This window comes from Saimiri boliviensis, chromosome 17, assembly GCF_048565385.1.
Source record: "Saimiri boliviensis isolate mSaiBol1 chromosome 17, mSaiBol1.pri, whole genome shotgun sequence".
NCBI lineage: Eukaryota > Metazoa > Chordata > Mammalia > Primates > Cebidae > Saimiri > Saimiri boliviensis.
The window spans coordinates 62366203-62393145 of NC_133465.1; the positions used below are offsets into that span (position 1 = coordinate 62366203).

A 26943-nucleotide genomic window follows, 5' to 3' on the forward strand; every position below is an offset into this window, starting at 1 on the left:
TGGAGGTTGCAGTGAGCGCCGAGATCATGCCACTGCACTCCAGCCTGGACTCTGTCTCAAAAAAAAAAAAAAAAAGAAAGAAAGACCAAAGACAAAATAGCAACAAAGGTCAACCCTCCCCTTATTTTTCTGAAAGCGTCTACTGAGTTTCAGTTCACACATTTTTGGTTTTTTGATAGAAGGTAACCTAAAAGGTAATATGGAGAGAACATGTGTGGGCTGTCTAGGATCCAGATAAAATTTTGGAGGGAATTACCAGAAAGCAGCGTTTGTGAGTTCTGAGGGCTGAATTTTCAGTGTGCTTTGAAAGGTGCCCTGCGTTTTGCCAAGTGACATGAGGAACTTTCCACAAGGCTTGAAGGTAACCCTCCCCTGGAAAGCTGCAGCACTTCCTTATTTCTTCATCCACAAAGACCCTTAGTCAAAGGATACACATTGCTGTATTTTACTAAATCACAGACTGAAACTTAAAAAAAAAAAATTTACCTTGAAAATCTATACTGTGGGTGAGAGTGGAGACATGATGAACAGCGGGGGCCGGGCGGACAGGCCAGGGAATCCCAGCTCCACAACAGGGACAGATAAGACACGACACAGGGGCATGGGGAGAAGTGAAGTCAGTCGGTGTCAGGCAGGCAGGTCAGTCCAGGGCAGGAAACCAAGGTCAAGACCCTGGAGATGAGGGGGTGAGGGAAAACTCAGTGCCCTTAAGGAAGGATGGATTAGCAGCCCAAAGTTCAAGCAGGCAAGATAGTCATAAGAGTCCAGGTAAAGGGGAAGGTAAACAAGAAGCAGCAGGTTCGAGCAGGCAGGACCTGGCACTGAAGCCTGGGGTGGTGAGACTTAGCCCCTGGAGGTCATGGTGGAGACTTCTGGATCCACAGACCAGGTTTGTAAAGGGGTGAGAATCTAGGCTGGAAGATTAGGAGCTACAGCCCTAAAGCCTGGGTCAGAAACTGGACGAAAAGGTGGGAGCTGAGCACAGGTGAGCGGCAGCACCTCCCTGCTTCTCCATCCACAGAGACACTTGGTCACCTTGATAGTGGGCACGCATCTCACAAAGCAGGAGCCCCTGCTGTACTCCCCGTCAGAGTGAGGACAGGAGAGTTGCAGGGGGGAGGCAGCATCCCCACGCCACTAGAGAAAGTGGGGGTCATGAACCACACCACCCTTCACACAGATTAGCAATTGCCAGGTCAACAGAGTGAAACGTTGTTTCTCATACATATAAGGGTTCTCATACATTGCCCTTAACTCAGTCACCAAACTCCTTCCTCTTCTTCCTCCTCTTCCTCTGGATCCCAGTCTCTGTGAAAGGTATTAATAGCCACCTAGCTGTATACACAAAAAAACTGGGAGGGGTTTCTAGTTATTCTCAACCCCTGTACCTAATTGGACCCCAAGTCCTGTTGGTTATACTTATGAAATAGTAAAACCAAATCCTTCCCCTGCAAAGTTCCTGCATCAGCTCCCTGGCACCGTCCAAGGGTGATGATAACAGCTGTAACTTCTCTCATTCCAGGCTGTGCTAGACGCTTTGCAAGTGCTCTCTCATGGAATCCCCTGATACTGTGAACCTGGGGCCACTCAGAGGCCCATTATACAGATTTTTAGAAAGCAAAGTGAGGCCTGGAGAAGTTAAATGACATTTCAAAGCTCACCCAGCTGGCAAATAATAAAGTCAGGGACCTCAAATTTTGATCTAGAGTGCACCACAATGGCTGTGCATAGATACCAGGCTGGGGCACAACTGTGGTTTCTGCCACTGAAAGTAATGGCGGAAGCTGCAATTACCTTTGCACCAGCCTAATCATATTCAATAATGGGCTGCCAGAAAAGGAATGAAGCAGGTAAGACAGTAAAGTCTGCAACCCTGCTGCTGCGCGTTAGCCTCCGCCTCCTGCCGAGCGCCTGCTATGCACCCAGCACCACGTGAGAGCTTTCCCTTCCCTTTCCTTTCCCCCTTCAGGCAACCCCATTTACAGATGTGGAAACTGACCCTAAGGAGGAGGAAGAGCTTGAGTCTGCACACCGGGCCTGTGTTGAGCTTCCTTGGTAAAGAGCAGAGAACAGCACCTTTTCGTGACGATGAGGCAGGTTGTCCCTGAACCTGTCAGGAGAGCAGACGACAGAGGCTGCAGCTGTTTACCTCCTGCGACTGCCCGGTTTCAGATCTGGGTTTGCGGAGCGTTTCACCTGCCTGGCTGAAGAAGGAACGTGGCTGCACTTGTGAGGCTAACAGCGAGAGCTCCATTTGGTTAAACTACAGTCGATGGGAAAGCACGGAATCCCGGATCTTTACACGAACATATTCAAAACCACTGCACCCTGTATCCACGTAGCCCCTTCATGTTCACAAGTTTCCCTCCCGTGATTTGTTTCTACTCTCCGTCACGCAGGGCCAACTCCACGGGTGTGTGACCAGTGCAGCATCGCAGGGTCTGCACCGACGAGGAGGTCAGGCTTGTCTGCAGGCATCCCATGCACCCAGCCACGAAAGAGGCCCTGGGAGCCCGTGAGAGGCTCACTCCTCCAGGAAGTACCCTTTGCCCAAGGGCACAGTGTGAAATGGCAGATAAAATGCGCCATGACCAAGTTCTTCAAAAAATTAAAAGATCAGGCCGGGCGCAGTGGCTCACGCCTGTAAGCCCAGCACTTTGGGAGGCTGAGGTGGGCGGATCACAAGGTCAGGAGCTCGAGACCAGCCTGGCCAATATGGTGACAACCCGTCTCCACTAAAAATACAAAAATTAGCCGGGCATGGTGGCGGGCACCTGTAGTTGTCCCAGCTACTCAGAAGGCTGAGGCAGGAGAATTGCTTGACCCCAGGAAGCGGAGGTGGCAGTGAGCTGAGATTGTGCCACTGCACTCCAGCTTGGGCAACAAAGCAAGAATCTGCCTCTAAATAAATAAATAAAAATTAAATTACTGTATGATTTAGCAATGCCTCTCTGGGCACAGCCCCCAAAGAACTTCAAGGGGGGTCTTGAAGAGACATTTGCACACTCATATTCACAAGCAGCATTATTCACAATAGCTAAAAGGCGAAACAGCCCAAGTGTTCGTGGACAGATGAATAAATAAACAAAATGGTGCATCCGTGCAACAGAAGATTGTTCGGCCTTAGAAGGAAGGAAAGTCAGACACACGTCACAGCATGACAACCCCAAAGACATTACGCTAAGTGAAACAGGCTGGACACAAAAGGACAACTACTATGTGACGCCACTTAGATGAGGTCCCTAGAGGAGTCACATTCGTAAGACAGAAAGTAGAATGGTGGTTGCTGGGGCTGCGGGGAGATAGGGAATGGGGAGCTGCTGTTTAATGCTTAATGTGTACATAACATACAAGGTACCATCTACTTTTTATTTTTGGCAGTCTTGCTCTGTCATCCAGGCTGGAGTACAGTGCTATGATTTTGGCTCCCTGCAGCCTCCGCCTCCCAGGTTCAAGCAATTCTCGTGCCTCAGCCTCCTGAGTAGCTGGGCTTACAGGCATGCACCCCTACCCTGGCTAACTTTTGTATTTTTAGTAAAGACGGGGTTTCACCGTGTTGGCCAGGCTGGTCTCAAACTCTTGACTTCAAATGATCTGCCCACCTCGGCCTCCCAAAGTGTTGGGATTACAGACATGGGCCACAGCGGTTGGCCAAAATATACCATCCTGATCATTTTTTAAGTGCACAGGTAGGTCATGGTAAGTGTGAAAAAAGATCTAACCCCTGCCCTCATTCTCCTGGCACCGTCCCTGACCTGCCCCGTAAAGGCCCAAGGGAGCCCCTGCATTCCCAACCTGCAGGCATGAGGTCATGCAAGCGAGGTGTGGGGTGGAGGCCCCTTGCAGATGGCGGGGTAGGGCCCCCAGCACTCAGTTCTGGACAGAATGAAAACCTGGCGACCTATCTGATGGAATTACACGGAAGAAAGGAAATTCGTCTCTTAAGAACAGGCGGGAGGCGGATGACTGAAGCCCCAAAGAATGCTGTGGTTGAACCTTTTTTTTTTTGGTGTTTGTTTTCTGGCACAATCTGTCTCTGTGACTGAGCTGAGTGCCGTGTTTCCCGTGACAAAGGCCTCTTTCTTACGACAGTTTAATAGCTCCAATACGGGGGACAGCCCCGACTCTCCCATGGGCCAGCGTCTGAAGGCGGCCACAGAACAAGGGAGAGAAAAGAGCCGCTCTTCTCCAAGTTGGTCCAGACTGAACTGAGAGAGGCTTAAGGAAAAAAACAAAACAAAATCGGAAACTTTAACCCACTCCCGAAATAAAAAACAGAAGTTACCGAAGGGATGGGGAACACAGATGCAGAGGCATAGAGAAGAATATGGATGAAAAAGTGGCCTCAGGGCGGGACGCGGTGGCTCACGCTTGTAATCCCAGTACTTTGGGAGACCGAGCTAGGCGGATCACTTGAGGAAAGGCGACTGAGACCGGCCTGGCCAAGACGGCAAAACCCCGTCTCTACTAAAAATACAAAAATTAGCTGGGTGTGGTGGCGGGCACCTGTAATCCCAGCTACTCCAGAGGCTGAGGCATGACAATAGCTTGAACCCAGCGGGTAGAGGTTGCAGTGAGCAGAGATGGTGCCACTGCACTCCAGCCTGGGTGACAGAGAGAGACCCTGTCTCAAAATAAATAAATAGAAATTTTAAGCAATTTAAAAAGAGGAAAGAAAAGTGGCCTCAGGGCTTTGCGCCCACCGTGAAAGGAAGTGGAGAAAGCTAAGAGAAGACCTCTGGGAAAGAGAAGACACCGACGGTGGTGGGGAGACCCGATGCCCTGGTTTCTTAACAGCTGCCATCATAAAGTACCACAGGGATTTATTCTCACAGCCTGGGGGGGCAGAAGTCCAAAGTCAGGTGTCCACGGGGCTATGCTCCCCAGGAACTGGGGGAAGATCCTCCCTCGGTTCTTCCAGCTTCAGGTGACCCTGGCCATCTATGGCGTTCCCCAGCTTATAGACACATGACTCTAGTCTCTGCCTCCACTGTCACAAGGCCATCTTCCCTCCATGTGTCTGCGTGTGGCCACGGGGTACCGTCCTCTCTACGTGTCTTCCCTCCTTATTTTATAAGGGTATCCAGTCATATTGGACTTAGGCCCACCCTGATCCAGGATGAGCTGATCTTAACCTAATTACATCTGCAAGGACCCTACTGCCAAATAAGGTGACAGTCACAGGTCCCATGGGTGAGGACTTCCACACCTTTCTGGGGTGCATGACTCTGGCATCACTCCTTATTCTGGACCTTACAGGATAGGTCACTCTTGCTCTGTAGCTCTCCCCCCGCAGTGACCCTGCACACTGGCTGTCTAGGAGGTGAGGCTGGAGAAGTGAGTTGTGACTGCAAGGCCACCGGATCACCTCAGGATCACCTGTCCGGAGTTTTTCCTTCTTTCCTCCTTCCTGCCCTTGGTATCTCACTGCCAGGAGCATTATAGTTCTTACCAAAGTAACACTCATCTGGAGCAATGCTCAAAACCATCTTTAACAGAAATATTTGCTTCCAGTTAAGAGTGGCTACAAGATCTCTGTCTGTCCCTCACTGAAGATTCTTTACATAGGCTTGCATTTCCTAAGGAGCCAAATGAGATGTGATTTTTTTTTTTTTTTTTGGAGGCGGAGTTTCACTCTTGTTACCCAGGCTGGAGTGCAATGGCGCGATCTCGGCTCACCGCAACCTCCGCCTCCTGGGTTCAGGCAATTCTCCTGCCTCAGCCTCCTGAGTAGCTGGGATTACAGGCACGCGCCACCAGGCCCAGCTAATTTTTTTTTTGTATTTTTAGTAGAGACGGGGTTTCACCATGTTGACCAGGATGGTCTCGATCTCTTGACCTCGTGATCCACCTGCCTCGGCCTCCCAAAGTGCTGGGATTACAGGCTTGAGCCACCGCGCCCAGCCCGAGATGTGATTTTAAAGAAGCATCTGGGCTGGGGGCAGTGGCTCATACCTATAATATCAGCATTTTGGGAGGCTGAGGCAGACGAATCTTTTGAGATCGGGAGTTTGAGACCAGCCTGGCCAACATGGTGAAACTCCGTCTCTACTACAACAGAAAAAAAAAAGTAGTCAGGCGTGGTGGTATAATCCCAGCTACTCGAGGCTCAGGCAGGAGAATCGCTTGAACCTGGGAGGCAGAGGTTGTAATAAGCTGAGATCACACCACTGCACTCCAGCGTCTGACAATAATTGCAATGTTCAAAGGATTCATAATGGGAGATCAGACATTTTCACAACTGAGTTGACCCAATTTCCTACACGACTTTGGGGGAGAGTTTTTAAGCCTCTGAGGTCACAGCCAGGCACATCATTTGGCAGCAGAGTAATGGTTAAGGGCACAGGCTCTGGAGCTGGGAACCTGGGTTCAAATCCTAAAGGAGTCAAATTCATAGGGACAGAAAATAGAATGGCAGCTTCCCCTCCCTTGCTGTGTGCTCTTGGGCACAGCCTGCTTCTGTAAATTGGGGTTGAGAATTTCCAGCTTTCTTGATTGCTCTGTGATCGTCAGAGGCTGGCAGAGGAGGTTGATTCGTAAGCTTCTGAATTAGATGGAACTCCTGGCCTCAGGTGATCGTGCCTCGGTCTCCTGAGTAGCCGAGATAACAGACATGAGCCACCACACCTGGCTAGACAGAAGTAAGTCCGATCCTGAATCTGCCTGGTGCAATGGCTCATGCCTGTAATCCTAGCACTTTGGGAGGCCGAGGCGGGCAGATCACCTGAGCTCAGGAGTTCAAGATTGGCCTTGGTAGCATGGCAAAACCCCGAATCTACTAAAAATACAAAAAAATTAGCCAGGTGTGATGGTGCAAGCCTGTAGTCCCAACTACGTGGGAGGCCCAAGGCATGAGAATCGCTTGAACCCAGGAGGCAGAGGTTGCAGTGGGCCAAGATCACACCACTGCACGCCAGCCTAGGCAACAGAGTGAGACTCTGTCTCAAAAAAAAAAAAAAAAAAAAAACCCTGAATCTGCCTCTTATCAGTAGAATGACCTCTGAGCATTTCCCCAGCCTCCTGATGTCCCATAGTCACATGTCCAGACTGGGATGGCCATGAGGACTGAGCAATGCGTGTAAGTAGCACCAAGTGCCACATGTCCCTGCGAGTGCTGCACACATGTAGCACCGAGTGCCGCATGTCCTGAGTTGCGTTTCTTAGCGCACCAAGCAGAATATTTTAAAATGAAGACCCCGCCCCCCAGAACTAAACCACGCCCACAGCTCCCTCTGTAGTGGCCGAGATTCCACAGCAGGGAAGACAGAATTTGCTTTCCTTGTAACAAGCTACTGGGGAGGATGGACAGATCAGCAGCGGGAACGGAGAAAAGAAAAGAAGTGTGCGCCCTCTCCAGTGCCCGGGAAAGCCGAAAGGAGACCACACTACCATTCTCAGGGAGCCTGGTGGGGCCCTCCCTCCCCCCAGGCCTGCTCCAGGCTAACAGAGTGTACGTTGTGCAGAGACAGCTCGCTGTGCCAAGATGTCCAATCCCTGTCGCCAGGGACCTGGGTGGGGGTGGCTGGGGGCAGTGGCGGAGGAGGAAGGGGCCGCAGCATAAGGGCCCCTTGTGCTGCTCATGGAGGAGATGCTGCTGCCCAGTGGATGGGGGAGGGGACAGCAGTTTCATCTCCCTTTTTATTCTGAGAAGGTGACTTGTGTGGTTAGATGGAAGGGGCCCCCACGTGAGTCCAGGGAACAGGGGAGCAGAAGCAAGCAGCTTGTGTGCTTGTGTGGTCTGGAGGGGCTGCCACTTACGAAACCATCGGTAGGATTCCAGGGAGGCCATCAGCACCCCTAGCGCAGAGCTGACCACACACTGCCTGGTTCTGGGTCCCATGCAGAGCGCAGAACAGGTGACCCAGGCTCGGCTCCCAGGGAGGGCACAGGAGAGAGAAAATCAAACACCACACGATGAAGGCTGAGGACATGGGCCAGGCAGTACCACGGCCAGGGCTAATGAACGTGCAGAGTTCACGGTGTGATAGAGGGTGAAGTCAGCCTGGGAGGGCCTCAGGGGAAAGAGAGCAAAGGGTCTGAAGGCCCCTTATCAGGCACGAAGCTCTAGAAACAGGAGCAGAAGCAGGGGGAGGGCAGAGCAGCCTGGCACACCCAGAGACCCCGCTCCTGGACCTGGGCTCCGACACTTGCGTGTCAGTCCCCTGCAGACAGCGGAAGCCAATTCTGAGCCCATTCTTCTCCTAGATGGGCAGGGAGTTGAAGTGCTTGTCCTGGGCTGGCCATCTAGCTGTAGGATCTGACATGGGTGGGCCAGGAAGCAAAGGCAGTAGCTTCATCATAGTCCTACCATCCACCAGCCTCTACGCAGGGTACTTTTCCTCGAGAAACTCAGCTCATTATCAGAACAATCCACTGAGGCAGATACTATTATTCTCATTTTGTAGATCAGGAAACTGAGGCACATACGAAAGGCTACACATCAAAGTTATAAAGCCGGTTGATGAAGGAGCCAGGATTTGAACCCAGGGAGTCAAGCCTCAGAATCCATAGTCTTAAAAATAGCATCATTTCCCCTTATTCATCCCCGCAACACAAACAGTGATGTATGAAGGGTCTACAGTTAAGTTAAACTCAACAGGAAGCAAGGCCCACCCACTCCACCAGGCTCTCCCACTTAGCTTCTCCTCCTGCCTGGCCAGGTCACCTCATACCCTAGAATAACCTAGTAAAGAGGTAGGTTCTGGGGCCAGAGACTAGGCACAGACTTGACTCCTGCCCCCAACCCCAATCATTTTTTTTTTTTAATTTTTGAGACAAGGTCATGCTCTGGTTGCCCAGGCTGGAGTACAGTGGCACCATCTCAGCTCACTGCAACCTCCACCTCCCAGGTTCAAGCGATTCTCCTGCCTCAGCCTCCCAAATAGCTGGGATTACAGGTGCCCACTACCACGCCTGGCTAATTTTAGTATTTTTTTTTAGTAAAGACGGGGTTTCATCATGTTGACCAGGCTTGTCTCGATTTCCTGATCTCAAGTGATCCGCCGGCCTTAACCTCCCAAAGTGCTGGGATTATAGGCATAAGCCACCATGCCCTGCCGCACTTTCTAGAAGAGTGATATCTCATGAAAGAATTCACTGATCATGGTGGTCTACGATCAAATCTTTCCTTCAACACTTTTACTGTGAAAAACATAAAAGGTGGCAGTCCTTTGTCAGTCTTTATGTATTTGGGGGATGTCTTCATTGTCCAGCAAAGGCCAATAATCTCATAACCGTGGGTACAATCTGCCTCTCTCACGTGATGAGCATGGAAACTGAGGCACACAGAGTAAGGGCCAAATGCTCAGTCAGGTTGTCAGGTGCTTATCAGGTGAAGTCCCACCTGAGACTTCATAGAGAGATGTCACCAGGAGGACAGAGTGCTGATGCTCACGTCTTAGTATCCCTTACAGGATTTTCTTTGGCTTTGTGCAGTATAAGAGTGAGTCAGTGAGTGTGTGTGTGGTGTGTGTGTGTGTGTGTGTGTGTGTGTGTGTGTGTGATTGCAGCCTAGCTGTCAGGAGGTCTGGATTGGAAAATTCCTCCATCCTTCAAAGGAAAACCATCTTTCAGAGTAAGCAGGAAGAGGCAGATGACAGTAACCGATGTGTAACAACAGTGAGGCCAACCCCAAACACACACAGCAGTCACCCTGTGCTTGGACTATCTGTGCTGGGACAAAAAAGTACAGGTGTGAAGAGTGCTAACTTCGGAACATCCCAAAATCAACTAGATTTTTCTTTTTGCCACTTTTGGGGTGACACATTACTTTTCGAGTGACTTTGGTTGAATAATGTTATTTGTTTCATCAGTCCTGGGGAGAGGAGAAAGTGGGTCGTAAAAGTCTGCTAGACATGGACGAAGCCAGACTAATATGAAACCTCGTGGACAGTCTCAGGTTGACAGGTAACTAGATCATTCACCCATCTGTCCATCTGTGTATTCATTCAACCCAGAGATTCACAAGCGTCAGGCCCCATCATGGGCTCTTTCGTAGGCAAATGGTGATTAAGTTCCAGATTCCCCTCCGCATGGTCTGGAAAGTCACCGGGTTTCCAGATAACGATGGGATTGTATTTGTCGCCCCAGACCTGGGGATGTGGAGGACAAAGCCTCCAAGGGGTAGGTCTCCCCTGGCAGGATTACTCAGTCAAAGAAAAACCTTGGGTGTGCAACTATGGGGACATCAGTGGTGCTAACACAGGAACACACATCTTACTGGCAAAACATCGCCCCTCTTTCTTCTGTAAAATGGTGCTCTTATTGGGAGCTTGAAAAGCATTATCATAAAAAACCACGAGAAGGACAAAGTGGAGAGGAAAGAGAGGGGCAGAGGGAGAGAAGAACCGCCCAGGTTCGGACAGGGACTCTGGAGATGGGGCCCAAGACGATTCATTTCTCCCTGTTCGCTTCCCAGCCCTCCATCCCATCTGTCTCCGTTCATTTGAGCTTCCTACTGCAATGCACAGAACAGATAATTTTCCAGAAGCTTGCTCAAAAGCTTTGAGGTTGTCCAAGAATGGGAGGGGCACTTCCTGAAGTTCAAATGGAATAAGGGAAAAAATGTCAAGAAAGCGGTGGGGGGAGTGAGCTTCAGAGGGGAAGCTGAGACAAGGAGAAAAGCAGACCTTCTGAGACATCCTGGAAGTTCCCTCCACCCTCTGACATGGAAACATGACCAGCTATTGACAGAGCAGCTCTCGGAGGGGAGGAGAGAGCCCCAGGATTCAGGAACCCAGAGCTCTGACTCGGATCAATCCTGATTAACTTCCTTTTCCACTCTGGGACTTCAGTTTCTTCGCTTGTAACATTAGCGACTTGGGCTAGATCAGGGTTTTCTGCCAGTGTAGAGGGGGGACTTTTGGGGAAAGCGTGGTATCTATTCCATTCAGAGTGTGAGCTTAGGAACTTGTTCCAAAAGCTTCAGCTATTAACACACACACACACACACACACACACACACACACTCAGATCCAAGTCACGGCACTAAAAAAAGAAAAAAAAAAAAACTTAAGAGACAAGACGATCTTTCAAAACCATGTCCAGCCCACCAGTCCTATAATTTCAAGCCTGTTTTCCCAGTTGCAATGGATGAAATAATTATCCTAGGCTGGGCACAGTGGCTCACGCCTGCAATCCCAGCACTTTAGGGGGCTGAGGCAGGTGAATTGAATCACTTGAGGTCCAGAGTTTGAGACTAGCTTGAACAACATGGAGAAACCCTGTCTCTACTAAAAATACAAAAAATTAGCCAGGCGTGATGGTGCATGCTTGTAATCCCAGCTACTTGGGAGGCTGAGGCAGGAGAATCGCTTGAACCAGGGAGGTGGAGGTTGCGGTGAGCCAAGATCATGCCATTGTATTCCAGCCTGGGCAACAAGAATGAAACTCTGTCTCAAAAAAAAAAAAAAAAAGAAAGAAAAAAAGAAAAAAGAAAGAAACATCCTAACATCCTAAGTTATCTTTCTCCAAAAAGATGAATCCTGTGCTCAGTGAATCTCTGTGGATTGAAAGGATGGATGGACCGGCAGAGAGACGGATAAACGACTTGATGGCAAGTTACACAAAACGGTGAGAACCTGCTTGATTCTCGTCTGGCTTTGCCCATGCCTCCAGTGGACTTTCCTCACCCACTTTCTTTACTTCCCAGAACGCATACAATAAAAAACATTGTTTATTTTTAAGTCACTAAAAAAGCAAATGTCACCCTCTCCCCTCAAAATGGCAAAAAGAAAAACGGAACTGATCTTTGGGTGTTCAGAAGTGAGACTTTTTGCACCTCTCTGTTCCCACCGGGGTAGACCATCCAAGGCTTGGAGTAGCTTCTTATGCTTTCATGGGCCCGTTTCACATTTCTGCCGCTCTGTGTAGGGTCACATAAAAGCTATACTTTTATTCCATGGAAAAATAAGACAATAATGAGCTTTATAAGTGCTGAATTCAATCAGGGGTGAAAAATCAGGGTACGGTAGCCAAAATATAAGGGTGTTACTCTTTTGAAAAATGTCCAAAGCAAAGTTGGACATGTCCAAAGTTACATGTGACTTACACATATGGTCCATAGCATTTGCAGGTATACCTTCTGGACAAGCCGAACGTGGATTCAGATAGCAACACACACATCTCAACTGCCTCTCCTGGCCAACTTTTTCCTTTTTGGTACTCTGTCTAGCGACCTCTGATGCCAAGCTACCGCATGATGGCGCTGTCTGCCCACCGCTGCCTGCCGGCACTTGCAAATTCCACCGTCTCTTTGTAATTCAAGGTAAGGCTGTGCAGTGTGGGAGGATGTTAGAGGAAAATTGAAGAGAAGGAGCTGCCAATAGATCACTCTAGAATTCCAGACAGGATGGTGTAATAGGTTCAAGAAAAGAGCTTGCCTGCATACAATAAAATTGAGAGCACAGTGTGCGATTGCAGATAAAGAATAGAAGGAAATTGGGGCAAAGTGGTGGAAGGGCGGGAGGGGCATTTTTCTGCTGTGAAAGGGTGGGAACCGTGGGATCAAGGTATCAAGGTATTTTCTCCCCAGGCACCTTACTGCCCTCAGGCTGGGTATCCATTCTCAGGCTAAAGGCCACTCTCCAGGGAGACCAGGCTGGGAAGGGTGCTAGGCAGAGAAGAGGTCAAGATCAGCAACTCTGAGGAAGGAAGGGTCTCCCCGGGACATTCCCCAAGTCTGGGAGACTGGGTGCTGCCCGGGGCAGGTCGAGGCATTGCAAGAGCAGCTGCACGGAGGCTTGGCAGGAGACAGTGAGGGCAGCCTGCTTGTTCAAGGATGTTAGAGTGAACTATAATTAAAATGTTTCCATGTGAGTTCTCTGAGACTCCTCCCTGCCACAACAATGAAGTCTCCTTTGTAACTTCTCTACATGTAACCTGCAAGCATGCTTTCGGTAATCTACAGGATGTACACCTGGAGTCTTAGCGACTTGGGAGGCTGAAAAGGGAGGATTATTTAAGCCCAAGAGGTCAAGGCTGCAGCGTATGATTGTGCCACTGCACTGCAGCCTGAGCAACAGAGCAAGAGCCTGTACACACACACACACACACACACACACACACACACACACACACTCTGCTGGAGCAAAAGTAGGGGGACTACTTGGACAGATAGACACACACATGTAATGTATCTTACATATATAGACATGCTAATCGACTGGCTAATGTTGATTAATGACCAGAAAAATATGTCAGTCGCCATTTTTCTAAATAAAGGGTTGCTTAGTTAACTAATGGCTGCTGTCTGAAATAATTGCTAATACTTCAACATACATATTTATAAGCCAGGGGAAAGGATTTATCTGTCTTATGATCATTACTCTTTGATAGGGGAGCAAACATGTATCTTAAAATTGGTTTTGATGCCTCCGTGTGTAATTTAATGAGCTATATTACGTCTAAACGTAGACTAATCAACCACGTATCCTTTACAAAGTGTCTGGGTGTTGGTTAGCATTAGCTGGTCTGGTGATACCCTGGGGATGTGTTTTGTAGACTATCCATGGCGCACTGAAGTTTGCAGCCAGCCTCCTCTGCTGTGCACAACCTGCTCTCTGATACCCGCTATACCTGTAGGTCAAGGTGGGTCCACGGGCTACAAACGTCTCCTGACACACGCTTAGTCAAACCTTAAAACAGGAGGTGGCATCTGACGCCGCATGTTTAACCATAAGCAACCTTGTTCTCCCTGCTGGTTTGAATTACGCCTGCCACTGAGTGAAGTGAGAGCTGAGGGCATGTCCCCTCTCCGGAGAACACATTCTTCGAAGTGACAGTCCTTCAGAAAGGAAAACCACTTAAGCATGCAATTCCCCAACTACATTCATTCTGAAGAATTTTTTAGGGGTTGAAACAGAAAGGAATTGCTATGGGATCAGAACAGAAAGAAGCAAGCTGTGCTTCCCTTGAACTACAGGCCTCCCTCTGGTGGCTGAGTCTTTCTAATTCAGGAGACAGTGACCTCCGAATGAACACCTTGGTGCAAACTGCCCTGGCCAGGTAGGGAGGTGGTCAGAGGGGAAGGAGCTGGGGAAGGCTCCAGGAAGGTGAGGCAGTAATGGCATTTGTACACCAGATGGCAGCAGCCACACACACGACAGGAGAGGTGCCGGCCTGTCTTCTTCCCAGGTCAGAAACCCCTTAAGTGGGAAGAGAAGACAGTGCCTTCTTGGAATCATTCTCGTGGGTGGTTATGATGCCGTAGGCACAATGCTTATATGAAGCCTCTTGCTTCAATAAACAGGGTACATAGCAAGAGGTCATAAAAAAGACAGTCGGCCTCAGAGTATTTAATGATGAATCTGGGCTAAAAACAGGGATTGTGTCTACTAAATTAGGGGTCTACACACTTTCTGAAAGGGGTCAGAAAGCCAGGCGCGGTGGCTCACACCCCTAATCCCAGCACTTTGGGAGACTGAGGTAGGCAAGTCATTTGAGCTTAGGAGTTCTAGGCCAGCCTGGGCAACATGGCAAAACTCCATCTCTGCAAAGAATACAAAAATTTGCCGGGCGTGGTGGTGTGTACCTGTAGTCCCAGCTACTTGGGAGGGAGGCTGAGATGGGAGGATCGCTGGAGCCCAGGGGGTCAAGGGTTCAGTGAGCCATGATTGTACCACTGCACTACAGTCTGGGCAACAGAGTGAGAGACCCTGTCTCAAAAAAAAAAAGAGAGAGGGGAGGGGAGGGGAAAGGAAGAAAGGAAGAAAAAAAGGAAAGGGGAGGTCAGATAGTAAATATCTTCAGCTTTTCAGCCTTGAGATTTCTCTGGCCATTATGCAGATCAGCCATTGCAGCACCTATGGGACCACAGACCGTATGCAAACCCATGGCTCTGCCTGTGCGCCAATCAAGCCTCATTTCCGGAAACAGGTGTTGGGCCAACGGTGGCCAGCACACCCTGGTCTGCCAAAGGAGTCGGAAACTACCTGGCTCAGGTAGCTTGGTGCGCGTGTACCCTGGGCCTGTGCTGGGCTCAAATTCTCCCTTCTCCCTTTCATGCAACAACAAAATCAGCCGGCAGACGCTGTCTGTGGGTTCCGTCTGCAACAGCTCTTCCTGGGATCGGTCCTTATTCTCACTGTCATCACAGCATCCTGTATCTTCTTCACTGCTGCTAAAACACACAGCCGTGACTGGTCTGTAGATATTCTTTGTCGATTGCTGCATTCTTCACGCTGGTCAATCTCCCCCACCTGCTCTCCTGAATTATTTCATCTTAGCCAGATGAATGTTTGAGTTATGTCCTGGGTGATGTCTCTTGCCTGCATCAGAACCCACCATAGTTGCCAACTTTTTGCTGAGTAATACACTTGTTTTTTTTGTTTTTGCCTCAATCCAACCCTTTATTTATTATTTTATTTTTTGAGGCACAATCTATCTCCCAGGCTGGAGTGCAGTGGTACAATCACAGCTTACTGCAGCTTTAACCTCCCTAGGCTCCCACCTCAGGCTCCAGAGTAGCTGGGACTATGGGCGCATGCCACCCCACCTGGCTAATATTTTTGTATGTTTTATAGAGACAGGGTTTCACCACGTTGCCCAGGCTGGTCTTGAACTCCTGGGCTCAAGTGACCCACCCATCTCAGCCTTCCAAAGTGCTGGGATTATAGGCAGGAGCCACTGCAACCAGCCAATCCAATCCTTTACCTTCTCTAAAGCACCAGCAAATTCTATCATCTGTCATATCTGTTTGTCCACCAGCTCTGAAAGAACCCTGGCACCTACCTTGGCATTTGCTCACAGTATTACCCGCCCTTATATTTCCTTACCCAAGCTGACCACTCTTATGCTCCTGATGAAATGTAGCCGATTCTATGAAGAGCCTCTGAGATGAGCAAACAGCTTGCCTGTTCTGCTGGTTTCTTAGTCTGACTTGGATCAAGCCCTCGGGAGCCTGGACTGTGTTAATCTTCTGCTGCCCGTGGGCTTAACTGCCCATTAATTAATTACTATGGCTACCTTTTCTGCTATTGATTTTCAATTATATCACATTGAAGTCAGACAATGTGGCCTGAATGGTATTGATCTTGGGCATGTATTCTGACTCTCTCTGTGGCAGAGCACCCTAATCCATTTTAGGAACCCTCAAGTGGCTTGAAATGAATGTAAGCTTTCTAATGGCTGGGTTGGAGTTTATGTACGTCCACTGTATGCATTTTGTTAACTTCATATCTGCATAATCCACAAGTATCAGACGGGGACATGAAAATCCCCCGCCATGGTTGTGTTTCTCCTTGCAATTCTGATAATTTTTCCTTTAAATGGTTCGAGGCTTATGTTGCTAGGTGCCTATAAACACAAATCATGATGTCATCTGGTACATGACTTCCCCTTTCCTTAAGTACGGACCTTTATCTCTTATCTGGCTTGCTGCCTTCAAGTCTGGTTTGTCCGAGACAAAATCTGTAATACCTGCTTTCTTCAGATACACATTTGCCTTCTATCTTTCTTCATTCCTTTCTTTTTAACTTTGCCACGTCCTATTTTAAGTGTGCCACTTGTTAATTACTTAGAACTGTAATTTTAAAAAGCTAAGCCTCTTTGAAGAGATACATTCTACCATCAGATGGCTGGATTATTTCAGTTTGATTTTCCGTCTCTCCTCCCAGTATTTTTTATGCGTTCGTGCATTCTCTCTTCCCTCCTCCAACCGATTCCTCTCTCTGTTTTTTTTTTTTTTTTGGAAACGGAGTGTCGCTCTTGTTACCCAGGCTTGAGTGCAATGGCACGATCTCAGCTCACCGCAACCTCCGCCTCCTGGGTTCAAGCAATTCTCCTGCCTCAGCCTCCTGAGTAGCTGGGACTACAGGCACGCGCCACCATGCCCAGCTAATTTTTTGTATTTTTAGTAGAGACGGGGTTTCACCACGTTGACCAGGATGGTCTCGATCTCTCGACCTCGTGCTCCACTCGCTTCGGCCTCCCAAAGTGCTGGGATTACAGGCTTGAGCCACCGCGCCCGGCCTCCTCTCTCTGTTAGTATAATTGTCCTTTTAAATTCGCTAGCGTATTTATTGTTATTTTTTTGAGACAATGTCTTGCTCTGTCACCCAGGCGAGAGTGCAGTGACCCAATCACAGCTCATGCAGCCTCAATCTCCCAGGCTCAAGTCATCCTCTTGCCTCAGCCCCCCGAGTAGCTGAGATCACAGGTGCACACCATGACGCCTAGCTGACTTTTTAATTTTTTATAGAGAAGGGTTCTCCCTACGTGGCCCTGGCTAGCCTAGATTTCTGGGGCACAAGTGATCCTCCTGCTTCAGCCTCCCAAAGTGTTGGAATTACAGGCAGGAGCCACCACGCTGGACCTAGCATAATTTACTTATGTCTTCCTTCCCCTTTTGCTTTGATATACTTTCTTTTTTTTTTTTTTTTTTTGAGACGGAGTTTCGCTCTTGTTACCCAGGCTGGAGTGCAATGGCGCGATCTCAGCTCACCGCAACCTCCGCCTCCTGGGTTCAGGCAATTCTCCTGCCTCAGCCTCCTGAGTATCTGGGATTACAGGCACGCACCACCACGCCCAGCTAGTTTTTTGTATTTTTAGTAGAGACGGAGTTTCACCATGTTGACAAAGATGGTCTCGATCTCTCGACCTTGTGATCCACCTGCCTTGGCCTCCCAAAGTGCTGGGATTACAGGCTTGAGCCACCGCGCCCGGCCACTTTGATATACTTTCTACGCAGATCCTGTCTCATTGGTTAATAAGTAGTAAACCTGGTGGTCTATATTTGCTCTCAGGGAAAACTTCAACTTGGCAATAGACTAGGGATGGGCAAACTTCACCCCAGGAGCCCACAATCTATTTCTGTAAATAAACTTGAACTGGGTATGGCCATGCCCATTTCTTCTCATTATTATTTTTATTGAGATGAAGTTTCACTCTTGTCCCCCAGACTGGAGTGCAATGGCGCAGTCTCGGCTCACTGCAACCTCCACCTCCCAGGTTCAAGCAATTCTCCTGCCTCAGCCTCCCAAGTAACTGGAACTACAGGCGTGTGTCACCGTGCCCAGCTAATTTTTTTTGTATTTTTAGTAGAGATGGGGTTTCACCATGTTGGCAAGGATGGTCTCACTCCTGACCTGAGGGGATCTGCCCGCCTCAGCCTCCCAAAGTGCTGGGATTACAGGCATGAGCCACTGCGCCCGGCCAGCCACATCTAATTCTTTATGTATTGTCTAGGGCTACCTTGGCACTTCCACGACAGTCAGTCAAGTAGCTGTGACAGAGATCATGTGGTCCACAGGCCATCTGGAACTTTAAGAGAAAGGTTGCCAGCTTCTACTTTAGAATGGGAGTTACTTTTTCTTGGCACTCTGAAGACGGCATTCGTTGTCTTCAATTAGAGCTCAGAAATCTGTGAGTCGAACTTTCTGCGTAGAGAACCCGTCTCTGCCTCTGGTATCTCCAGATTCGGTCTCAGTCCCTGGAGGATGTGGTAGGGATCTATGTCTCTGCCCAAATCTCATGTGGAATTCAATCCCCAATGTTGGCGGAGGACATGGTGGGGGGTGACTGGATCACGGGGGCGGCTTTCCTCCTTGGTGTCTTTTGTAAAACAATTATATTTTATTATTATAAATCTATCCCTTATTAAGTTGTTAAAAAGTGCTTTCATTTTTTGCGAGCTTATGCGGTTTTTTTTTTTTTTAAACAAACCTTTCATTTTAGATTAGCTTTAGGTCTACAGAAGAGCTCAAAGATAGTACAGAGAGTTCCTGTAGACCCTGCACCCAGTTTCCCTATCGTTAACATCTCACACTGGATGGAACACTAGTTACAACTGAAGAACCCAGACTGGTGCATTACTTTTTTTTCTTTTTGAGACAGAGTCTTGCCTTGTTGCCCAGGCTGGAGTGCAATGGTGTGATCTCAGCTCACTGCAACCTCTGCCTCCCAGGTTTAAGTGGTTCTTCTGCCTCAGCCTCCCAGGTAGCTGGGATTACAGGTGCCCACTACCACATCTGGCTAATTTTCTCCTTTTTTTAGTAGAGACAGGGTCTAACTGCATTGGTCAGCCTGGTCTTGAACCCCTGACCCCAGGCGATCCACCCGCCTCAGTCTCCCAAACTGCTGGGATTAGAGGCGTGAGCCACCATGCCTCGCTTTTTCTTTTTCTTTTTTCTTTCTGAGACAGAGGCTTGCTTTGCTGCCGAGGCTGGAGTGCAGTGGCGAGATCTCAGCTCACTGTAATCTCCGCCTCCGGAGTTCAAGCGCTCCTGCCTCAGCCTCCCAAGTAGCTGGGATCAAAGGCACCTGCCACCATGCCTGGCTAATTTTTGTATTTTTAGTAGAGATGGGGTTTCAGCATATAGGCCAGGCTACTCACGAATTCCTGACCTCAAGGGATCTGCCTGCCTCAGTCTCTCAAAAGTGCTGGGATTACAGACGTGAGCTGCTGCACCTGGCCAGGTACATTACTTTTAACTACACTGTACAGTGTATTTGGATTTCACTAGTTCTTCCCTAACGTCTGCTTTCTATACAAAGATCTCATCCAGAACAGGACCTTACATTTCATCTCCTTCATCCCCTCCAGACTATTTCTTAGACTTCCCTTGTTTTGGGAACATCTTGGCAGTTTTGAGGAGTGTGATCAGGGATTTGGCACCTCAGTTGGCGTCTGCCTGACGCATTTCTCATGTAGTTTTATTATTTCTAGTTTTGTAAGTGGTATCTTTGCTGCACGGTGGCATGTTTCCCTATGCCGTTTGTCTCTGTTTTATTTTCTATGTGAGTACAAGTGTAATCGGACTTAAGAGTCCCCCTCCTTGATCCCAGGCATCTGCTGTGCCTGGTTAGTGGAAAAGTTAGAGCTTTGCGTAGGTAAGGGCTTTATGCTTATTCCTGCGAGAGCCTAAAAGATGTCTATTACCCTAGGCCTGTTTTTATGTTAATTTCTTTATTTGGGGTTTCTGGTACAAGATGGAGTAAAAAAGTTGGTACTGTACACCCTTGTGTGATGGAGGTCTGGGGTTCTCCTATCCTGCACATAGCCTAATCCTCCCTTCACCCCGTCTCTCTGTCCAAGATCCTGGAGAGAGGACAAGCTTCACGTGTAAGTTCCTGGACCAGTGGGTGGAGTTTTATAGCCCCTTTTACAGAAGGGCAATGCCTACAGCCCTAGTATTTCGGCTGGGCCGTTTCAGCTCTGACATCCAAGGGCAAGGCTCCATTCACCCCATGGACAATTCTCCTGCCTCAGCCGCCTGAGTAGCTGGGATTACAGGCACCCACCACCACGCCTAGCTAATTTTTTGTTTTTTTTTTTGTAGAGATGGGGTTTCACCACTGGTCTTGAACTCCTCACCCGCCTCAGCCTCCCAAACTGCTGAGATTACAGGTGTGAGCCACCGTGCCTGGCGTTTTTTTTTTTTTTTTTTGAGACAGAGTCTCGCTCTGCTGTCCAGGCTACAGTGCAGTGGCAAGATCTCAGCTCACTGTAACCTCCGCCTTCTGAGTTCAAGCGCTCCTGCATCAGCCTCCCAAGTAGCTGGATCAAGCTGGGCATGACGTCCAACCCTCAGTCCTTTGAACCTCTATGGAGATCTGAAACCACCTACCACCATGTCTTTGATTTTTTTCCCTTGATTTCTAGCATCTGACATTTCTTTCTCCTTAGTCCTTGGCCGCGTAGTAAAAACCATGTTAACTAGTTTGTTTGTTTACCATGGGACATCCATGTCAGCTGAGCTCACCATGTTACTGGAAGTACTTGTGACAAATGTTCAGCTTCTTGGAAGAGGTGTTTCATACCAATTGTGTTTTCTGCAGTGACTAGCACGTTGCAGGACACACAGCAGTACTCACTAAAGAATGAATGAATGAATGAGTGAGTGAATGAATGAGTGAGTGGAGACCAGGACTGCTCAGAAGAGAGCTAAGCATCTGTAGCCTCAGTGGAGACACCTTCACAGAGGACTGGCTGAGTTGGGAGATTCTGGGCAGGCAGGGGCAGGTGCCCAGGCCCTCTGCCTGGCACTCTACGTCACGGTGGTCCTGGCCTCATGCTGTCTTAGTCAATGCTGAGGACCACATGACTCCAATGCCTCCTCCAAGAGCGTTGCCCATTCACTTTCTGCTTTAATCATCTTACAATGTCAGTGCCTTTTCCTTTCCCTCTTGAAACAAACTGAGAAATGAGTGTGGGTGGATTTAGTGCAATCTATCAAGCAGAAGTTACATCCAGGATTGCAGGCGCTAATCTAAGGCAAGATGCCGCCTTGGCGTATGAACACCATAGCAGCCCTCTTCCTGTTTCTGCAGAGCTGGCTTCCACCCTACACGCAGGCACAGATGCTGGTTCAAAAGCCCCAGCATTATGAGACAACTGGAAGCTGCATCCCTCGACCTCTTTGTGTCAGCAGGCACAACGCTGGCCCTGATCTGTTATTTATTGGGCGAACATTCTACAGCCCTGCAGGGTGGCAGGCTCTGCCTGTCCAGGCCACAGTTCAGCACATGCCTTTCCCTCTTGGCTACCCAAGCGGGGCAGTCCTCACTTTCCACTATCCTCTAGTCCCTATCCTTCCAAGAAATCCTATGTGTAGTATGAACTAAAGGCAGAGAAAGCTAACAGGCCCTGCCCTGGGGGCTGTTCTCCACCTTGCCACCCAAGAAGAAAAGCAGAGATGTTTAGAAAGGAGGAACCCAAATCACAAACTCTATGTGTTTTTCAAATGGGGGAGAATGGGCTGAAGGGTCTGCTTAAGGGAGTGTTCTTCCCCCTTTCCTTCTCTGCAGCCTGCATTCCGGGGTGTGGGGGGGCTACCCCTAATACTCTGTGGACATAGTGGCAATGACAGCGGAGCTCCACCATTCCTGTCCCTCAGGCTGTGACAGCAGTGGGTCAGGTGTGGGAGCATACGGACCCTCCGGCGGTGCTTGTACAGAGGAGGGTCTCATGAGGCTGAAGACAGCAAGACCTGCTGCCCCGACTCAACCCCAATTAGAGGATCCTGCTGAGGGCTTTTAGAACTCAGAGAGAATCTGTTTGGTCAAGGGAAGGGAGGAGCTGAGTTGGAAATATTTTTGCTCCAGTTTCTTCCAAAATACTTATGAAGATTGGCAGAAAGGGCAGGTGACAGAGCAGAGGAACATTGGAGTTGACATCGTGATGTCGCGGGGGACGTGCTGCCACCAGACAGAAAGCCTGGCCTGTGAGTCCCACGCCTGGGGCACAGCTGTCACTTGCCGGGCACAGACCTTCTGCAGCGTGTGTGGTTTCCTGGCCTTTGGATGTTTCTAAGGTCAGACCCTCTGGGCTCTTCAGCCCCATGGATCCTGCTTGACTCTGAAGTCTCTTGTGGTCTAGTGAAGTCAGGATCAAAACTGCTGTGCCAGGGGCAGAAGAGCCACATGCCCCCACCCCAGGCCCTGCGCTGAGGAGAGCAGTCTGCAGGGTGTGATGACTCATAATTAGCCCTTGTTTTGGGTGACATTTCTTACATTCCAAAGCCTCTGCCTTCCTTCTCTACTGTCTCATGTTTTCACCATCGGCATCATTTTAATGAATGACTTGGGAGTCTGAGAGGCAGGAATATCAAGTTGAGAACAGGAAAAGTTTTGCCCTAGAACGTTTCGGCCCATGCACATATTCGGGGCTTCATGGGGCAGGCACGCCTCTTCACACGCAGCCTTAGAATTCAGTGACCAGCAGTGACTGCACTGAACACGCAGGGGCTCCACTTCAGCTGGGGAAACAGAGGCAAGGAGGTGGCCTGAACACAGTCCTCAGGGCGCTTAAACAGGCCCCATGGAGGCTTGGTAACCAGGGAAGGATGGAAACAGGGTTAGACGAGGAAGTAGTTTCTGACAGTCACGATCAACGGCTGCAGGAGGGAATGCTATTTCCTTGGGGGAGCTGGGGAGCATATTCTGGGATTGCGTCAGTCCGAAGACAGTGGATGAGCTACAGGAGTGATAAATCAGTCGCCCCTGAGCCACTGCACTGAATTACGATTTAAAATAAATGTGAATTCAAGTACCTTTAGACAGTGCACAAGCTGCTTTAAGTTCACCTCACGGTTCCCAACTGTCTTCACCTGACTTGTCTCCACCCGTTTTAATGATCTTTTAGTCCCCTGAAGGCACCTGAGTTTGCTGCCTTTGGATAGGAGGCTCCACCCTGCAGGCGGTGGCATTTATGGCTTGTGGGCCAGGGTGGACCACAGAGACCCCACCTGCACAACGTCTAGAGGACATCGTGGGATCCCAGGGCTGTGGCCTTACTTATGCCCTGTTTACTTCCAGGCAGGCAGAAGAGCAAAGAATTTACGAGGCTCAGTACTTGTGTATGGAAGGTGAGGGAAAATGAGGCCTGGAGAGTGACGGCAGGGACAGGGAACCCTGGAGAAGGGGCAGGTTCCACGCGACAGCAGATGGAGACAAACAGAAACACGTTCAGGACAAAGGTCTTGGCTGGAGATCAGCTTGGGTATCACCAGCAAACAGATGGAAAATAAAGTCACGAGAATGAAGAAGTTTGCCCAGGGATGGTGCGTTCAGTGAGAAGGAAGGATGCCTCAGATTCAGGTCCCGGGAACATCACCACTCAAGAACAGGCCGCAGGGTGAGAGGCCAACACCAAAGGGCCTTTCCAGGAGCAGGTGGAAAGAGAGGGAAGCCAGGAGAGCCCAGCATCAAGACAGACAGAGGGAGGGCTTCAAAAAGGAAAGGCCTGAAACCTTCGACAAAATTCAACAGCCCTTCATGCTAAAAACTCTCAATAAATTAGGTATTGATGGAATTTATCTCAAAATAATAAGAGCTATTTATGACAAACCCACAGCCAGTATCACACTGAATGGGCAAAAACTGGAAGCATTCCCTTTGAAAACTGGCACAAGACAAGGGTGCACCCTGTCACCACTTCTATTCAACATAGTATTGGAAGTTCTGGCCAGGACAGTCAGGCAGGAAAAAGAAATAACGGGTATTCAATTAGGAAAGGAGGAAGTCAAAGTGTATCTATTTGCAGACGATGCGACTGTATATTTAGAAGACCCCCATCTCAGCCAAAATCTCCTGAAACTGATAAGCAACTTCAGCAAAGTCTCAGGATACAAAATCAATGTGCAGAAACCACAGGCATTTCTATACACCAATAACAGACAAACAGAAAGCCAAATCATGAGTGAACTCCCATTTACAATTGCTACAAAGAGAATAAAATACCTAGGAATACAACAACAGATGCGAAGGACCTCGCTCAAGGAAATAAGAGAGGACACAAACAGATGGAAAAATATTACATGCTCATGGTTAGGAAGAATCAATATCATAAAAATGGCTATACGGCCCAAAGTAATTTATAGATTCAGTGCTATCCCCATTAAGCTACCACTGACTTTCTTCAAAGAATTGGAAACAAACACCTTAAACTTCATATAGAACCAAAAAAGAGCCCCCATAGCCAAAATAATCCTAAGCAAAACAAAAACAAAGCTGGAGGCATCATGCTTCCTGACTTCAAACTATACTGCAAGTCTACAGTAATCAAAACAGCATGGTACTGGTACCAAAACAGAGATACAGACCAATGGAACAGAACAGAGGCCTCAGAAGTAATGCCACACATCTACAGCCATCTGCTCTTTGACAAACCTGACAAAAACAAGCAATGGGGAAAGGATTCCCTATTTAACAAATGGTGTTGGGAAAACTGGCTAGCCATATGCAGAAAGCTGAAACTGGATCGCTTCCTTACACCTTATACAAAAATTAACTTCAGATGGATTAAAGATTTAAACATAAGACCTAATACCATAAACACCCTAGAAGAAAACCTAGCCAATACCATTCAGGACATGGGCATAGGCAAGGACTTCATGATGAAACACCAAAAGCAATGGCAGCAAAAGCCAAAACAGACAAATGGGACCTAATTAAACTTAAGAGCTTCTGCACAGCAGAAGAAATTATCATTAGAGTGAACCAGCAACCAAGAGAATGGGAAAAATTTTGTGCAATCTACCCATTTGACAAAGGGCTAACATCCAGAATCTACAAAGAACTAAAACAGATTTACAAGAAAAAAACAAACAAACCCATAAAAAAGTAAGTGAAGGATATGAACAGATACTTTTCAAAAGAAGACATTTATGCAGCCAACTAACATATGAAAAAAAGCTCATCATCAACAGTCATCAGAGAAATGCAAATCAAAAGCACATTGAGATACTATCTCACGCCAGTTAGAATGGTGATTATTAAAAAATCAGGAGACAACAGATGCTGGAGAGGATGTGGAGAAATAGGAACGCTTTTACACATTCCTCTACTAATTTACATTCCCACCAACAGTGTAAAAGCATTGTGAAAGACAGTGTGGCCATTCCTCAGGGATCTAGAACCAGAAATACCATTTGACCCAGCAATCCCATTACTAGGTATATACCCAGAGGATTATAAATCATTCTATTATAAAGACACATGAACACATACATTTGTTGCAGCACTGTTTCTAGCAAAGACTTGGAACCAACCCAAATGCCCACCAGTGACAGACTGTAATAAAGAAAATGTGGCATCTATACACCGTGGAATACTATGCAGGCATAAAAATACTTTGCAGGGACATGGATGAAGCTGGAAACCATCATTCTCAGCAAACTAACACAAGAACAGAAAATCAAACATGGCATGTCGTCACTCTTAAATGGGTGTTGAACAATGAGAACACATGAACACAGGGAGGGAAGCATTGCACACCTGGGCCTCTTGGGGGGTGAGGGAGTGGCTAGGGGAGGGATAGCAGGGGATGGGAGGATTGGAGAGGGATAACATTAGGAGAAATATCTAATGTAGATGATAGGGGGAAGGATGCAGCAAACCACCATGGCACGTGTATACCTATATAACCAACCTGCACGTTCTGCACATGTACCCCAGAACTTGAAGTATTAAAAAAAAAAAAAAATGGAAAGGCCTGAAGTGTCAGTGGCTGCCTCTATTCTCCTTTTTAGTCATTAGTCTTCACACCTTTGAAGTGCTTAGAATACAGCACGATTACATCCATGTTTTGTTTTTAAAATGATTATCACCCACTTGATAGTTTATTTGAAAGACTCCTCTCTCAGGTATGGCCTTCACCTGACTCCATGCCACCTCCAACCATCTTGGCCCTGAGGGGCTGGGTGCAGAACAGGAATGCCAAGGGAGCCCACCCAGGGACACGCACACCCAGAGCACCCCTGGGTGCAGAACCATGCTCTAGGGCACGGGATGCTGGCTTACCTGGCACTCTCAAAGGTAGCAGATGCTGTCTTTTCTACAGCTCCGAATCCAACTCCAACAGCAAGACCCTCTGAAAGAGACATAAGAAAAGCAAGAAGGGTTAGGCATGTTTCCCAATAAAGAACATCACCATCACTGTCAACGTGTCAAGTGGGACTGCATGAGGCAGCCAGTCACAGAAAATCATCCTAACAGCAGCTTAAACCCAGGGAAACGAAGGCCTGGGAGCTAAATAGCTGCTCCCTGCTTCTCTATGGCCTGCAACCTAGGAATGATTTTTATATTTTTTAAGTAATTAAAAAAAACTATTTCATGACACATGAAAATTATATAAAATTTGGCCAGGCATGGTGGCTCACGCCTGTAATGCCAGCACTTTGGGAGGCTGAGGAAGGTGGATCACCTGAGGTCAGGAGTTCGAGACCAGCCTGATGGTGAAACCCCATCTCTACTGAAAATACAAATGTTAGCAGGGTGTGGTGGCACGCATCTGTAATCCCAGCTATTTGAGAGGCTGAGGCAGGAGAATTACTTGAACACAGGAGGCGGGGGTTGCAGTGAGCCAAGAGCGCACCACTGCACTCCAGCCCGGGTGACAAAGTGAGACTCTGTCCAAAAAGAAAAGAAAAGAAAAGAAAATTACATAAAATTGAAATTTGAGTGTCTGTAAATGAGGTGGTATTGGCGCACAGCCATGCTCATTGG

At 48.3% G+C, this 26943-nt stretch overlaps 1 protein-coding gene across 3 annotated transcripts in view; it reads right to left on the minus strand.

The window, feature by feature from the left end:
• SLC39A11 (solute carrier family 39 member 11) overlaps positions 1-26943 on the minus strand; it is a 541921-nt gene that overhangs the window by 63654 nt on the left and 451324 nt on the right. For all 3 annotated transcript variants that reach the window (XM_074388916.1, XM_003931782.2, XM_003931783.2), the window contains exon 7: positions 26239-26308. In XM_074388916.1, coding sequence (XP_074245017.1) covers positions 26239-26308 — 70 coding nt within the window. The remainder of the gene's footprint in view (positions 1-26238; positions 26309-26943) is intronic.